This window comes from Drosophila takahashii, chromosome 2R, assembly GCF_030179915.1.
Source record: "Drosophila takahashii strain IR98-3 E-12201 chromosome 2R, DtakHiC1v2, whole genome shotgun sequence".
Classification (NCBI taxonomy): domain Eukaryota; kingdom Metazoa; phylum Arthropoda; class Insecta; order Diptera; family Drosophilidae; genus Drosophila; species Drosophila takahashii.
Genome location: NC_091679.1, coordinates 43,099,776 through 43,115,516, shown reverse-complemented (window position 1 = coordinate 43,115,516; position 15,741 = coordinate 43,099,776). Strand labels below are relative to the sequence as shown.

At 39.5% G+C, this 15,741-nt stretch overlaps 2 protein-coding genes across 2 annotated transcripts; one reads left to right on the top strand and one right to left on the bottom strand.

Annotated features, from left to right (window-relative positions):
* The first annotated feature begins 2,777 nt into the window (after nt 1-2,777).
* hbn (aristaless related homeobox homeobrain) lies at nt 2,778-9,558 on the top strand. The gene is made up of 5 exons (XM_017146573.3): nt 2,778-3,198; nt 5,210-5,516; nt 5,651-5,780; nt 8,673-8,760; nt 8,953-9,558. The coding sequence occupies exons 1-5, from the start codon at nt 3,042-3,044 to the stop codon at nt 9,486-9,488; spliced, it is 1,218 nt and encodes a 405-aa protein (XP_017002062.2). The 5' UTR covers nt 2,778-3,041; the 3' UTR covers nt 9,489-9,558.
* A 4,969-nt stretch (nt 9,559-14,527) lies between these two features.
* On the bottom strand, nt 14,528-15,516 carry LOC108060744 (uncharacterized). The gene is made up of 2 exons (XM_017146579.3): nt 15,356-15,516; nt 14,528-15,068 (listed from the first exon to the last, which is right to left on the bottom strand). Exons 1-2 carry the CDS (start codon nt 15,417-15,419, stop codon nt 14,941-14,943), a joined length of 192 nt encoding a protein of 63 aa, XP_017002068.1. The 5' UTR covers nt 15,420-15,516; the 3' UTR covers nt 14,528-14,940.
* Nucleotides 15,517-15,741: the final 225 nt, after the last annotated feature.

Below are 15,741 nucleotides of genomic sequence, written 5' to 3'. Positions count from 1 at the left end.
GCCATTAGCCCCCTTTTTCCCCTCACCACCCCTTTCCAGTAAGTCCTCAATTGATGTGCTAATTTAGAAATTACAATGAAGTGCAGTCTTCAATGAGTTTGAGTTTGAGTTTGGCTTTGATTCAATTTGTCATTTCACACTTGGCCTAAATGGCTTTTGGTTACAAGCGGAGGGGTTGTAAGAACAGCTCCTACAGCTAAATTAGTTGAAAGTGTTGAAGAGCAATGGCCAAAAGGGGGAAAGAGGGTCGAAGGATGCGCAATATTGATTCTTAGTATCGAATCCTTTAATGTAGTATTGCTTAAGTTAAATATTTTATATAATAATATGATAGGTTTGAAACAACAATTAGGAATGTGGAATCTAATTACTTTCTATTGATTATTTTAATCTAATCTAACATGAGTTCTAAATGCCTTATAGAAAGAAAAAAATTTACATGTTCTTTAACATCAAAATGAATTGTTGTTGATAGTTTAAAAAATCTTTTATGACTTAAAAAACTTCTATAATTTCTTTTTAAGATCTATTAGTTTGAAAATGATTTTCAGCGTCATCCTAGTTAATTAATAAGGTTTATTTTTGGATTATACATCTAATTACAGATACGTAAGTACTAATATCTCGCCTGCTGTTAAGTGGGGCAATCAGATGGCCCTTGGATAAGGATAAAAAAGGGCATGTCCTGGGCCACAACGAGGATCGGCAATTAGTGAGCAAACAGCCTTTTTTGGCTGGTTAGCAGTCCTAATGAGCCGCGATTACGGCTAAGTGCGCTGATGATGCTGCATAAATTTCTTGGTCGGCACTATGCATTCCACATTAGATCAGAGATTAAGGGGCAGGTAGCCCGAATACCTACCACTCCTTAGTCCCCCGAGATGCCCTCTGCAGCTCTAAATTAAACGAACATGCAATCGGATTTCTGAATGAAATCTGCATAGGGAATACGTCCTATGAAAATATGATTAAGCGCCTGGGCAGACTAACCCTAATCCCAGATATAGGGGTCTATAATTCTGTGCTCTTCATCCCGAGTCCTTGTGTCCTGTGGCGTCATACATCTGGCACATTAATGAGTCCGGTCAACGCTTTGTCCTTGCTTACTTGTTGACAGTTTTCGCGGAAATTACGTGTTCATTTTCCCGTTTTCCACCGGCGAAGGTGCCGCGATCTTTGGCTTTGTTTGGGTTCGGGGCACAAAGGAATTGTGTAAGTTTCAACAAATTAGAGAGGATAAATCCCCTGTCCCTGCTTTGTTATCATTGTAAGCGGCGTTTTAGCTCACTATGTATTTTCGGACCATTAGATGGTTTTTTCGGGAACTATTTTGACCATTTGCAGCGTTCTTTTGTGTTATGCAACCTGTGGGTGGACCATGGGTTCTAGGGCTAAACTTGGTTAGGAGAGCCCTGTCTAAGCTGTTGCTCAACGCAAATCCCAGATTCTAGTGGGTGATTTAACCAAGGCTGAGCTGCTTTTGGTTCCCTGATCGTAGCAAAACTATATCTTACAAATATATAGTTTAATTTCTTGTAATTTTAAAATTTTGGAGGAAAATCGCAGATAAAGGTATCGTACTTATAAAAGATATTTTATTTAATTATCTGTAATTATGGAAAAACTGTTTTTTAGTCATTCGAATAGTGTTCACATTATTATTTGTTATTTAAGAAGTATTTGTTTAGTTTCAAAAACGTTAAATCAACAACATTTTATGAAAACTAACATTTTTAAAGTGAAAATATCCTGAAATGCAGGTGAATAATAAATATATTATTCCACTTATTCACTTAAAAAATACATTTTAAAAAAATATTTAAAAATGAATGAATTTCAGAATTAAATAACAACTTCAATTAATTAAATATTTATTGATATTAAATTATTAACAAAATTATTGAATCCAAATAAATACACTATTTTGCAAAATAATTAACTGCATATTAATTAAATTTTATTTATACGAATTAGTAACGCCTGTACCTGTTCTCCAATCTTTCCATCGCGATTCAGTGCGGCGAAGATCCGACGAGATGAGATCAGTTTAATCAATGAACTTAGGCTACGAATCCCGCGAGAACTCCCTGCTAAGTAAAGGGATTCATTGATCGTTTGGCTTGTTCAATGAAACCTCTGGCTCATTCTCAAGATCACGGGGATCCTGGCAATAAATCTCTCGCCGAAATGGAAGCGGAACTAATAAACGAGGTCCTGGCAAATGGCCGACATGATTCAGGTTCACCAGGTAGTAAATCGGGTAAGTGGTTTAACCTGTTTTGTGATTTGCGGATGAGTCGGCGAGGGGAAGGGTAGGACTAAACTGAGAGAGAGAGATGAGCTAGAGATGATATACTTTTTAACAAGCGAAATTTGTGAAATAAATAAAATTAATGAGCAAACCATGTTAGTTAATATACAACTACCGAAAGAGACGGTAGATGGCGGGGGTAAAAAGAGAAAGGTGTCAAGGGAAAGTGGAGAGAGAGAGCGAGTGGAGAGAGGCCAACACCCCTAAGCCAAAGCTACCTGCAAACCAAAGCAAACCAACACACAGATACCGGAATGCTGAGATACTGAGTTACTGGGGGAAACTACCCCTAGAGAGAGAGAGCGAAAGAGACGGCTGACTAGGGCAGGACATGGGCGAAAGCGAAGGATTGGGACTGGGTTTCTGAATCGGATTCGAGAGCGAGCCTCGCCCATTTCACTTGGCAAACGGGCTGCGTATTTAAGCCTACGTCCGCAGGAATCGCACTCAGTCGGTGGTTGTTGATCGTCACGAGCACTACGAGGCACTTCGCTTACTTGAAATCGATTCAGCAGTTCGTCGCAGTGGCTGTGAAAACCAAATCAAAATATAATCCCAATTAATTAAGTAATTTTCAAAAAGCGTGACCATTTAACAATTTTGTGACAATAAATAACTACAGAAATATCTAAAAAAAAAACTGGAAAAAATAAACCACTAACCAGTAATTGCAAAATAAGTGAAACGAAAGGCATCCTTACGGTTCGCGAGCAGCTCTCCCGGTGGAGCTATGATGACCACGACCACTTCGCAGCACCACCAGCACCACCCAATCATGCCGCCAGCCATGCGCCCCGCCTCCGTTCAGGAGAGTCCCGTCTCACGCCCCCGCGCCGTCTACAGCATCGATCAGATCCTGGGAAATCAGCACCAGATCAAGCGCAGTGGTAAGTCTTAAAAAATAACTTAAAAATGGGAACGGGAAAATGGAATTTTAACTGTGGAAAATAGGGGCTCCAGTTTTTCGGATGTCGTTCATTGCCGTCGGCGATCGGAAAAGCGTGCTTTAGTAACCTCAGGCAAATATTTGGGATTTTTAATTAACCTCATGAAAATATTAAGGATTCTTAGATACGAAAAGTACAGTAAAATGATTATAAAATCTCTGCCCATCAGTGAGCCTTTTAATTTAAGATTTTTGGGATTTTTGAGAAGATACCCAATAAAATCATTAATACACAGAGAAAATTATTAAAAGTTTTAGGTGCAAAATAAGGGGTGAAACATTTTAAAAAGTAAAACGTTTCATACCAAATTATTTTACTTTGCATTTTTAAAACGCTTTCAATTTTATTTTTAAAACGTTTTTATATGAAAACGGCACCTAAAACGTTGTATAATTTTCTCTGTGTAGGTAAGCATTAAAAATAAATAAAAGATGAAATATATATTTACTGCTTTGTAATCCGGAAGAGGTTAATAATAGAAAAAACTTTTATCACTTAAAAATTATTATTTTTTATGTATTGAAAGAACTTAAACTAATCCCGTGAATTTTGTTTACATAAAATTTAATAAAAAAAATATTTCGAAATTGCGATTTTTTCTTAAGGACAGCCTAAATATTTTAATGATTAATAAGTAAACTGATTGATTTAGTATTATATGTTTTTAAGTGTCAATTGATCAATAGATAAAGTATTATCCAAACTCAAGAACCCACTTCCTTAAAAGAGGTTAATTAAAGATTTGAGGTACTTATCACACACATCTGGCACCACATCAGTATAAAATCCCCCTGAGAAGGCATAACTTCCCACCAGCTGTGGGCAAAAATATTGAGTTAGTCTGCGTGCAAAGTCAATGAGCTCCCCCCAATTTGAAGCTCCAACACCAAAACTCCTGCTCCACCAGTGACCACATCAAAAAGACAGACACAGGATCTCCATATCATCACATACTTGTCCATATCATATGCAAATTGCACAGCCAAGGGACATTTTATCATAGTTAGTGAGGGGGCAGGGCAAAAACTTTCCGGCAAACACCGACCACCTCGAACCAACTTCTCTCCACCCCAAAAAGCAAAAAGAAAACACATATCATAGTAAAAAGGGAGGTCTTTTCGGCATGTCGGAACTCTTGTTGGGGGCGTGGCCAAGCTGCAGGAGGCAGTTCGCCCAAGGATCTCGGTGCTAAAGAATAAAAAAAATACTGTGTATCAAAACATATCTGGCATATCCGGTTATATCACGAAGGATAAAAGCAATTGCGTCATTAGACCCGTAATTAGATTGAAGTCCTCTCTTGGATTGGGAAGTGTGATGGGAGAACAAGGACGAAATTGCCTGAAATCACGGCACCCATTGGTCCAGGTTGCAATTTGGCGAGGACAACGAGCGGCGTGCGCACCGCAGGACACTGCATCCTGTGAGCCTCGTAATTTGATGCTCGCTGCAAAATTACCTTCTCGCCACAACAGACTGCGTAAATGTTACGAAATACGATAAGGATACACAAGGATGGAGTGTCCTGCTGAGCGGGGACGTGTCCCGGTGCCATTGTGAATCTGATTAATTTGAGGTTCATTAAAGTTTGATTACACGTTTTCGGGCTGTTCAAAAAATCTCATTTTGCCTTCGGGCGAAAATCCTTGGGAAAGGATATTTATATGCCTTTGGTTTCTTTTGGGGTGGGGGGCTTTCAAACTTTTAGCTGGCTTTATATTTATTTGTTATTGATTGCCAAATCAATTTGCGTAGCTTTCGAGCACTTGAAGGATTTGCGCAAAAAGGGGGTTAAAATCCAGGATATAACTACTTCAGTTACAATTGAATGAATTTCAATTTCTGCAGCTGCCGCTGCTGGCTTTCGATTTTCAAAGTCAAACGCGAAACAAAAAGTTTCGTGAGTTCAATTTGAAATTGTTTAACTTTACCTCTTCTGATTTTTTTTCAGATACACCCAACGAAGTGCTGATTACGCATCCCCACCACGGCCATCCACATCACATTCATCATTTGCACGGCAGCAACAGCAACGGCAGCAATCATTTGTCGCACCAGCAGCAGCAACACCATCAGCAGCAGCAGCAACACCAGCAACAGCAGCAACATCAGCAACAATTGCAGGTTCAGGCCAAACGAGAGGACTCACCAACGAATACGGATGGAGGCCTGGATGTGGATAACGATGACGAGCTGTCCTCCAGTCTGAACAATGGCCATGATCTCAGCGATATGGAGAGGCCGCGAAAAGTTCGAAGGTGAGTTTATGGCAGACAATCCGCTTAGCAGATCAAATCGTATTTACCCATTGTCGGGCTATTAAAAAACAACAAACAAAAGGGGAGAAACTCTTATCTAACGTGCCGCCTTTGCCCGCTTTGATTTTTCACAGATCCCGAACAACATTTACAACATTTCAATTGCATCAACTGGAGCGGGCCTTCGAGAAGACCCAGTATCCCGATGTTTTCACAAGGGAGGATCTGGCCATGCGATTGGATTTGAGCGAAGCACGCGTGCAGGTAATTGAAAATGCTCAACGATTCGCGCAATTATTTTCGAATTACGATTTAGTAACACAGTGATATGCTAGCGAACACAAAACTCTCCTTAATAAGCGAATAAATCACTCTCGGGAGTCTGGGAACTCGAATGGCCAGATAAGAACGGGCGAAACAATCGCCGAACCCAATTTGTAAATGGTCTTTGGAACACTTAAACCCCACTTTGTATACAAACACGCTTAGATCTGCATAGTTAGGGGAGGAGGGTTGATATTAGGGGTTGGTCCAGGGACATTAGATATTGTGATTTTCCAAATGATTAAATTGGTGTTGGTATTTTTATTAACTCTACTCGTTTCGGGGTAAACAATTAAAGTGGCTTTGGGTGGCAGGACACGCGGCTAAATACACCCGACTACACATGTAATTAGGGTGTCCTTTTCGTCCCCGAATCGCATACAATTTGATTTCAGCTGAAAATGCTTTCAAACACTTCACATTTGATTGAGCGATTCGCTCAATTTCGTTGCTGTTTGTTCACTCAGAAAATGAATCGCCCTGAATTTTAGAAAATCGCCTATGGATTTGCTTCACTGGCGATTTTTTTCTTTAAAATAAAAAAATTTTCTACTGGTAAAGAAAATTTTCTTCCAATTAATCAAAATTCATTAAATTCAAGAAATATTCCAGAAATATAGAAAAAAATCGCCAGTAAAGCAAATCCATAGGCGATTTTCTAAAATTTTTTTTTGAGTGTTGACAGCCAAAAAAAGAGGGAAAAGTATCGCTTGGCAGTTGGATAAAAAAGAAGTGAAGAGAATGTAAAACAACTTGACCTAAGCACTCACACGAGGGATTACCGACTCTGAATACAAATTGTCCGTTTCACGGTCTTTATCCGCATCCGCACGTCCTCGCATCCGCATCCGCATATCCTCAACCTTCGCGTTCTCGCTCTCATTCGTATCTGTTAGCAGATTAACTGTAATTGGTCATTGATTCGCATATGCAGAGCGTTTTGGGTACTTGAATAGTAACCGATTTAGAAGCTGCCTTTCGTTTTTTTTCCTGCCCTCAGCTGATAGATACAAAGTATCTGCAGCGTGTAATCCTCGCTTGTTTTTGGGGTTGGTGAGTGGGCAATTATTTTGGGATTTGCATGCTTGTTGTCGGGGGGCAATCGTGGAAAAAAAGGAGTAAGCAGCGACTTAATTCCCGGGTTTAGTCAAATTTTTATTGGTGAGCTTGGGAATCACAAAACAATATTGCAAAAAGATTTGCTAACTGTCTGAAAGTTGTTCATACTCTTTCAAAACTTGTTAGAGTCTTTCCTATGAATAAAACCAAAACTAAAAGTTTTAGAACGCTTATAGAAATTCCTATTCCTATCCAAACTATCACTCACATTTGTCCTTAAACGGGCTTTGAATGTTCTCAATTCAAGAACAAATGTTCTTGATTCAAGAGCAATGTGCAGAAATATTTCTTTCTGTGAATTATATATTGTTTTAAAGTCTGAAATGTGCTTAGGAACTTGCGATTTCTTGTGTTTTCAAAAATATTATAAGGGTATCTAGAAATGTAAATCCATTAAATACTTAACCATCGTATTTTCATCTACTTTTGTTTTCAAAAAATGATTTTGAAGTCCTTAAACCTTTTATAGTTCCTTGGCATCCCTTCTAAAGCTGATTTTTGAGTTTACATGCCCACTTTAACGTTTTTTGCGACAGTTTCTTCTCTCATTTTGATCGCACATGTGTGATAAATGCCTAACGGATATCCGCAATTCAACTTTTACTGCCTGGCTGCTCTGGCACAGTGGTTTAAGTTGCTCGCATTATAATTGCTGCCGACTGACAATTAAAAAGCCCACAAAATCGCACACACACAGTCACCCAAAAAGGGGGTTTTCGTTTTCCCAGCAGACACACAGGACACAGGACAATAATTGGCAGCAATTATAGCAAGGAAATCGTTGCTAATTTACTACTCGCTCAACTGCACACATTGTTGCAGATTGTGGGCGGCATAGCAAAGGGGGATTCGTCTAAATACAGGGTGTCTATAATTACGGAGACTCCTCCATTGTCTCGAACTCATCACCGAGTACAGTCAGTTGTCAAGTGATTTCAATTTACAAACAATTAATTTTCCCATCAAAAACGAGAGGCTCAGATTGAAAATTGGACCCCCGCCCCCTGAAAACGGAAATGTGTGTGCAGCCAACGCCTATTTTGTGGATGGGTTAAAGCGGGTTGAAAAATGCATAAGACACCCTTTTTGCGTCTGAAGAGTGAGACAGAGACAGGCAGACAGAGAGCGTTGCAAATCAGAGCAGAACACTTCCGATTGGATGCCATTGTATTTGACCTCCCCCTTTCCGCTGCGCCCCTGTCCTTTTCGGCATCCAGACATCCAGAGGCTGGCGAACGCAGAAGGAGCTCTCCAATCTCCAAGGACCAAGTGCTCCGTTCGAACTTTTCAAACCCACAGATTGATAGATTAGAAAATTGTTCGGTTTTTGGTCAAAGTCAAAGCAATTACTAGTCGTTTGGCAAGGCATTAGTTGGGCAAAACTGTTCACGTTTCGAATGGATTGTATCCTTTATGCAAGGATAAAAAACTAGTAAAATATTAAAAAATCCTCTTTAATTAAAAAAGTTGAAGGAACTATTTTTCATTTGTATTATCATCATTACTTTTCAATAGCGAGAGAGACCGAAATGTACAATTTCCAATATCTTTTTTACATTATCTAAGATACGAATGATATTTCTGAATTTATTTGTGATTTATTTTCTGAGTAATCCTAGCTTATTATACCCCCAAAATCCCTGGGACATTCGAATTTGCATACGTACAACACCATCTCTAAAATCCCTTCTTCTTCATTTCGTGCACTTGCAGGTGTGGTTCCAGAACCGTCGGGCTAAATGGCGCAAACGTGAGAAGTTTATGAATCAGGACAAGGCCGGTTACCTGCTGCCCGAACAAGGTAAGTTGGCTTAATCACCCCTTAAACCTGCCACCCCGTTACAATCTCCTCCCCACCCAGCGATACGCATTTGATTTGTCCGCAAATTGCCAAATTACGTGTGCAACATAATTAGGAATTATGTCGCTTGTGTCGCCACCACCACCCTCTTTTTCTCTGTACTAACGAAATCTCCCCTCTTTGGTCTTTCAGGTCTGCCAGAGTTTCCGCTCGGCATTCCCCTGCCGCCACACGGTCTTCCGGGTCATCCGGGTGCGATGCAGTCGGAGTTCTGGCCCCCGCACTTTGCCCTCCATCAGCACTTCAATCCCGCTGCTGCAGCGGCTGCAGGTCTGCTGCCCCAGCATCTGATGGCTCCGCACTACAAGCTGCCCAACTTCCACACCCTGCTCTCCCAGTACATGGGACTCAGTAATCTCAACGGGATCTTTGGGGCAGGAGCAGCGGCTGCTGCGGCAGCTGCCTCGGCTGGTTATCCGCAGAATCTTTCCCTGCACGCCGGACTCTCGGCCATGAGCCAGGTGAGTCCGCCGTGCAGCAACAGCAGTCCACGTGAGAGTCCCAAGCTGCTAGTGCCTCATCCCACGCCGCCCCATGCCACGCCCCCTGCCTCGGGAGGAGGAGGAGGCGGAGGAGGTGTGGGACTCATTTCCACCGCCGCCCAATCTCCAGCAGCCAGCAGCAACGCCTCCACTCCCGTCTCCGTGGTCACCAAGGGCGAGGACTGAATGGCCCGTGATATTCGGATTGGGATTCGTTTTCTGTACATACATATACATATTGTAGATATATCTAGTATCTAGTTGTATTTATACATATACATGGTTATATAGCCCACGCACTGTAAGATATATGGAGCTTTGTCTAACGCCAAAGTTAACGTAGTCGTAAAACCTATGAAATTATCTAGCTGTAAGCGATCTTCGAGCGTAATTAGCCACTTGCGGACACATAAAGGTAGTCTATCCACTAAGGAAAACTGTCAACAAATAAACGATATGAAAAGATGAAATGGTGTATTTTATGGGTGGGTAGGATGGTCGTGGAGAATCCTGGAAAATCAATGTGTGTTGAAAAATTACATCACTTTTTAATTTCTCAATTTTTTGGAATGTACTTTGATGTATTATTTGAATTTTATTAGCCTTATTCACAAGAAAAATTTTACATAACCTTTCGTTTAAGGTTCAGAAATTCTTTATTATTTGAACCCCAATCTCAAAATAAATTTAGGATTTTCTTTAAAGGAGCTATAAACGAAATGAGACAAAGTCATAAACAAAGAGCTGTTATCAAGATAATAGTAGTCTTCCATTTTTTAAAGGTTTTTATTCCAATTAAGTACATTGTTGCATTCTTTTCATATACCACATTTCCTTTAACTGACAGTTGGGTGAAGTATTTTCTAGTTCTGAAAAACTGATCCCTGCACTCAAAAAAAAATTTTAGAAAATCGCCTATGGATTTGCTTTACTGGCGATTTTTTTCTATATTTCTGGAATATTTCTTGAATTTAATGAATTTTGATTAATTGGAAGAAAATTTTCTTTACCAGTAGAAAATTTTTTTATTTTAAAGAAAAAAATCGCCAGTGAAGCAAATCCATAGGCGATTTTCTAAAATTCAGGGCGATTCATTTTCTGAGTGTGATAAATAGCTTCTTGAGGTTTTGCCATCCTAGGCGATGTTTACCCCATATTTAGAATTTCAATGCACGAGTTAATCTCCCGGTCAACTTCCGTTAACCTAAGAAATTTTTTCAATATTTTCTCCCCGCTGCACAGCGGAATAATCGCAAAAAGTTTTGTACCTTAAGTAGGGCTTATGGCCCTACAAAGTCTCATTATAAATCGCTCAAATGCTACAATTGATTGTATACAAACGCGAGGCGACCTTTCCTTTTTGCCCGAGTCAAATGAAAGCGATCTTTCGACCGGGAATCGGGGATGAATTGAATTTGAAAGAGGCCAGAAAGGCGGAGAGTTCAAATCGTATAATAATCTTGATATTATGTCAAATTTTGCGGAGCGAAGGAAATGTTGCATAACATGTGAAGAGCAGGACTCGAAGGAGCAGCAGCCCAAGAAGTCGGCGAACAACAATGGAATCTATCGCATTGTGCCAGACATGCAGACAGCCGTGGAGGAAATGCAATTCTATGAGCCAAAGGATTTGCACCAGAACCAGAACATTGAAGTGGTGGTGGAAGCAGAACGAGTCCTTTCACATGTAGTCCCATGCCCACATGCAGAGCTAAATGCTATATTGATATCTCGTAATTTGTGCCATAATTACTTTTTAATAATTTCGCACAGCGCTCGTCCTCGCTGCAGGATATCGCCATTGTGTGCCGATGGCCTCAAATTTAATAATAAAACGCCGTCAAGTTCCTGCTCATTCAGTTCTGTCTAGATTCGGGATTCAGGAATCAGGATTCGGAGCTCGGATTCGGGCTGGAATTTGATTACACTTACCACTCGCCATATTTCTGGGGGATGGGCGAGGTCAAAGCCAAATTCCCAGCACAAATACACGGGCAACACAATAATAATGAGTGAAATGCGCGACTTAACGGATTTGTCACAGTCAAAAGGACATGCCAGGAGGAGGAGGACGAGGAGGAGGAGTCAGCATGGCGATGTCAAAAGAAGCTCTCATAAAACTCATATGCAATTGCCTTTTGTGGCCGTCCTTTGTGTACAAGGTAGCAGAAGACATCCGGCGAATGGAAGGACCTGCCAGCCATAAGATATACCCTTTCAGGATTTTTGAGAAGTATTCTGAGGTTAATTTTTTAACCAAAAATGTTCACATATTTTATAAGGTGACCTGAACTCTTAGTCTTTTACCAATTTAACATACTGTCATATTTTCTCCTTGCCAATCTATGTTATTTGAATAAATAGAATGTCCTAAAGAAAAGATGTGATTTTTAATAAATAAATAAATATATAAATAAAAAAAATTAATCCAATTTTTTATAAAATGACAATATCCAAATATCTGATATATCAATAAAAATTTAAGATTTTAATTTTGTAATTTAATAATTAATTTACTATTAAACATATTTAACTCGAGAATTATTTTACATGAAGCTCTTATTATTATAAAAGAACAATGTTTGGGAATATCTTACCTTTATATTAACAAATATACAAGAAATATAAATACCCACTTAAAATAATACAATATTAAACTTTTATAGGGTATTCAAAAGTCACTCTGCTCTTCTGCTTCCTTCATCTTGTTTCTATCAACGAAAATTCAATAAGTTGAAGTAGATCTTTTATTTGTGCAAGTGTTTGGCCAAAGAGCAGTGGTGGGTGGCCAAAGGGGGTACGTTTCGGGCCACCCAAAATGTCCTTGTATGCGAGAGTGTGTGTTTGTGCTCATGGAATTTCATTCAGTGTGCAAATGCAGCGCATCACTCTGCGGGCTATAAATATATGAAATTTATCAAGTGGCCCTTCGAGTTTCGCATTTGTGGCTCTACGAAATTGAGTGTCGAGGGTCTCGTCTTCCCTCCACGTTTTATTTGCACTCGGCTCAGTGCAATTTCACCTTGTGAAGGCACAAATTTTTATGAGAGCCCCAAATGCTCTTCAGAGAAAAATGCCCAACACAATGGGTAACGAAAATCAATTTCGTCCTCGACACTCGAGCGCATTAAAATGGTAACAGTTACGCAAAACAAGGGAAAAGTGACGGTGGGCGGTGCACTTGAAAAACTGCCAGCATTTTTGACCCCCTATATAAGTATAAAGAAAAAAAGGGAGTAGCTCGACTATCAGATACCCCTTATTCACCTGAAGGAAGTAGGAGGATGAGAACTGCTTGCACTCGCGCATTTTATTAATTATTCATAAGTTTTTAATGAGAGGTCCGATTTGAAATCAATTTTTTGATGTCGGCAGGTATTAATAAACGAATGAAAATCGTATTTAGACTTTTACAAAAGCTTTGACGTGTGGCCGCAAAAATATTTTAATGTCGTTTAGTACAATATACCTTTTTATATTACGAGTAACGGGTATAAAAAATGGTACATATATAATATGAAATATCAGCGTAATGAGCGACAGTTGCACTGAATACAGCGGTAATTAAACAAGTTAAATCCGCTCAACAGACGCTCAAGATTCCAGATTTCACCTCGCTTTTCCTTCAGCTTTTCTGTTTGCCGGCGCATTTTCATTTTCATGTTCATTTCATTTGGCACGGCAGCAGTAGCATCAGCAGCCGGAATGCTCGTTATGCGCACTTAAAAATTTATTTCGCATTTAATTCATCAAAAGTTGTCAGCGAAGTAATTACGCAGATTGTCTGGCTTCTGTGGGTGGGAAGATTGCACAAGGAAGCTGCCTAATGAGCGCCATTTTGTAGACGAAAAGGACACAAGGGCGCCCCGTAATTGCTGTAATTTGTGACCACTTAAAAGGACATACAAAAAATCCGACAAATAGTTGGAGAAGTATCAAGTGTCCTTAGATCGCTGATCGCTAGAAAGTAAATACTATAAATTGCCAACACACCGCAACATGCAATTGCAAACGAAAACATTTCCGACAGGATACCGAGGATCCTAAGTATGCTGACGACAACTGGGAAACACGATACTTTTGTGTCAAATGCTCCCGCTCCTGCTAAGTATTTCAAAGGGAGCCGACGATCGACGAAGATCCTTTCCAGCTGAGAGTCCTCGAAAAGGTGAGGACACTTCCTGAAGATCCCTGCCTGCTGCTGCTGCTGACTTCAAAATGTGGCTAAGCTGCGCCTAATTTTATCGATTGCTAAACGCTGACAAATGAAGTCCTCTGCTTTGGTCGTGATTAAAGAAAGAGCAGTGCCCCGTGGTTTTTGTTTACCGATTTTAGCCATAATGGTTTCATGCCTGATTTAATCTGAGGCGATGTCCCTTGGGCAGTTCAGGTAGAATCGTGCAGATATTTATAGCAGACAGCTGGTTTGGCCTGGGCAGCCAATTGTGTCCTCATTAGCCAATGGTAGACCAACGACCAATTGTTGTGACAGTTGTGTACCGTAAATTTAGAATTCTAGGTGATAATCACCATTTTTTGTTACTTTTTTGTGACATTTATATTTTAGTTTACTTGATATCTGAAATAAAATATTTTTATTTCAATAAATTTGTTTAATATCTAAAAAATTGAACGGCAATATTCTTTGCAAATATATTTATGCTAAAATAAAATAAACTTAATTATTAAATTGTTTTTATATATTATTGAACATTTTATAGAAAAATAATATTTGAACAAAAAGGTTAAAAATCAATCGAAAGCAATTTTGGTGTTTCTAACTAAATGTATAAAATATAGGACAAAGCCAGCAAATAAAGTAATAAAATCCGCAGAAAATATTTCATAAAATAGAAATAAAATAAAACATCGATTACACATGATCGATAGCTATATAATCGCATTTATAGCTGTTAACCAGAGCGCATAGTCGTAACTATAATAATAAATTAAATAAACAAACAAATATATCAAAGCAGGGATAACGGCGCACAGAGAAATACTATTAAATTAAGTTAATCAAATGTATGCGCTGTGAAATTAAGCAGCTGCTGTATTGGGCATGTTTGCATTTCCACCTTGCCTTGTTGGCCTTTTTCCCCTTCCATTTCCCTCTCACAACCACAGGCTCATAAATTATATTAATAAAAAGCCAATGGCAATGGCAACAACAATGAAAAAGGGGGCGGGTTTAGGGCGATCCATGTGTGTCATTGCTGTTAAACTTTGTTTACATATTGTTTATTAAACGACGCGGAAAACTAGCGACATTCCGGGCCAAAAGCTGGCAGCGTGTTAGAAACTATATAGCGGGTCACACCTGACTGCCAATTCGCTATCCCTTTTTTGGCTCAGTGGCTCAGCTCGACTCTATTTGATTTTAATTAAATTTCCGCAACTTTGTCACAATTTGTTTGTGTGCTTTAGAGTTTCATTTCCATGTTGCTGTTCCCAGTTGCGTGTTGCTGTTGTCGCCCTCAGCTTTGTTTGCCCAGCTCGAGCACGTGAATGTGAATGTGAAAAGTTGAGCCAGTAATTAATTGCCAGGCCAACACCTCGGCTCCTTCGTCCTTTGCTCCTTTGCTCCTTGGCAGGTGTCGCTCGTTACGTTTTTGTGACGTGAAAATTTCGTTGATTTCTAGTAGTCCGCCGAAATGGGTTTCCTCCTCAGCCGGCTGCCTTCAGCCAAGAGCATTTCGTCCTCCGACTCCCGGATGTCCTCCAATTGCTGCAGGACCTGGGGTACGCGTGCCAGATGAGTCCTTTCTGAAGAAATAGGGGGGAAGATTTGAAACAGAAGAAATTATAATAAAATATAATTTTTTGATTTTATTTTAAAGATGGTTTAGTCAATTAACAAATATTTTAATAATTTATAAATTATTTAAAATATGTATTACATTAATAATTTAATGCCAGAGTAAGTATTGCCAAATATCACCATTGATTTTTTATTTATTACATGTAAAATTAATTGAGTATTGTTTATTATGTTAGTCATTTATTATGTAGCTATAATATGGATTTATTTCTCATCCTTTTTATAAACTCACCCAGCTCATCGGATATAAAGGTGATTTTTGGCATTGGAAGTCCATATTCCTCCATGTCCGCCATGCTGAAGGTTCCTGAAAATTTATTCTTTTTCAATTTGATTTCCCTATCGAAACGAAAAGTGTTTGTTGTTTTTTTGTGTGACTGATAAACTGTAAGTGCGATCTGACGGAACGGGCAGTGCCTGCCAGGGAATCGATATCGTCGCTCGATACTCCGATTCAATTCCGCACTGTCTATTCTCCTACTATTCTCGTCGTTCGATGTCCCTTTTCTCCTGGTGCGCAGTTCATTGTGTGTGTGTGCCAATTATTACGCCTGATTTAATAAACTCAATGAGGCTCTTAACTGCTCTAAGTGGCTGCTAATCGTTTCGGGCAACACA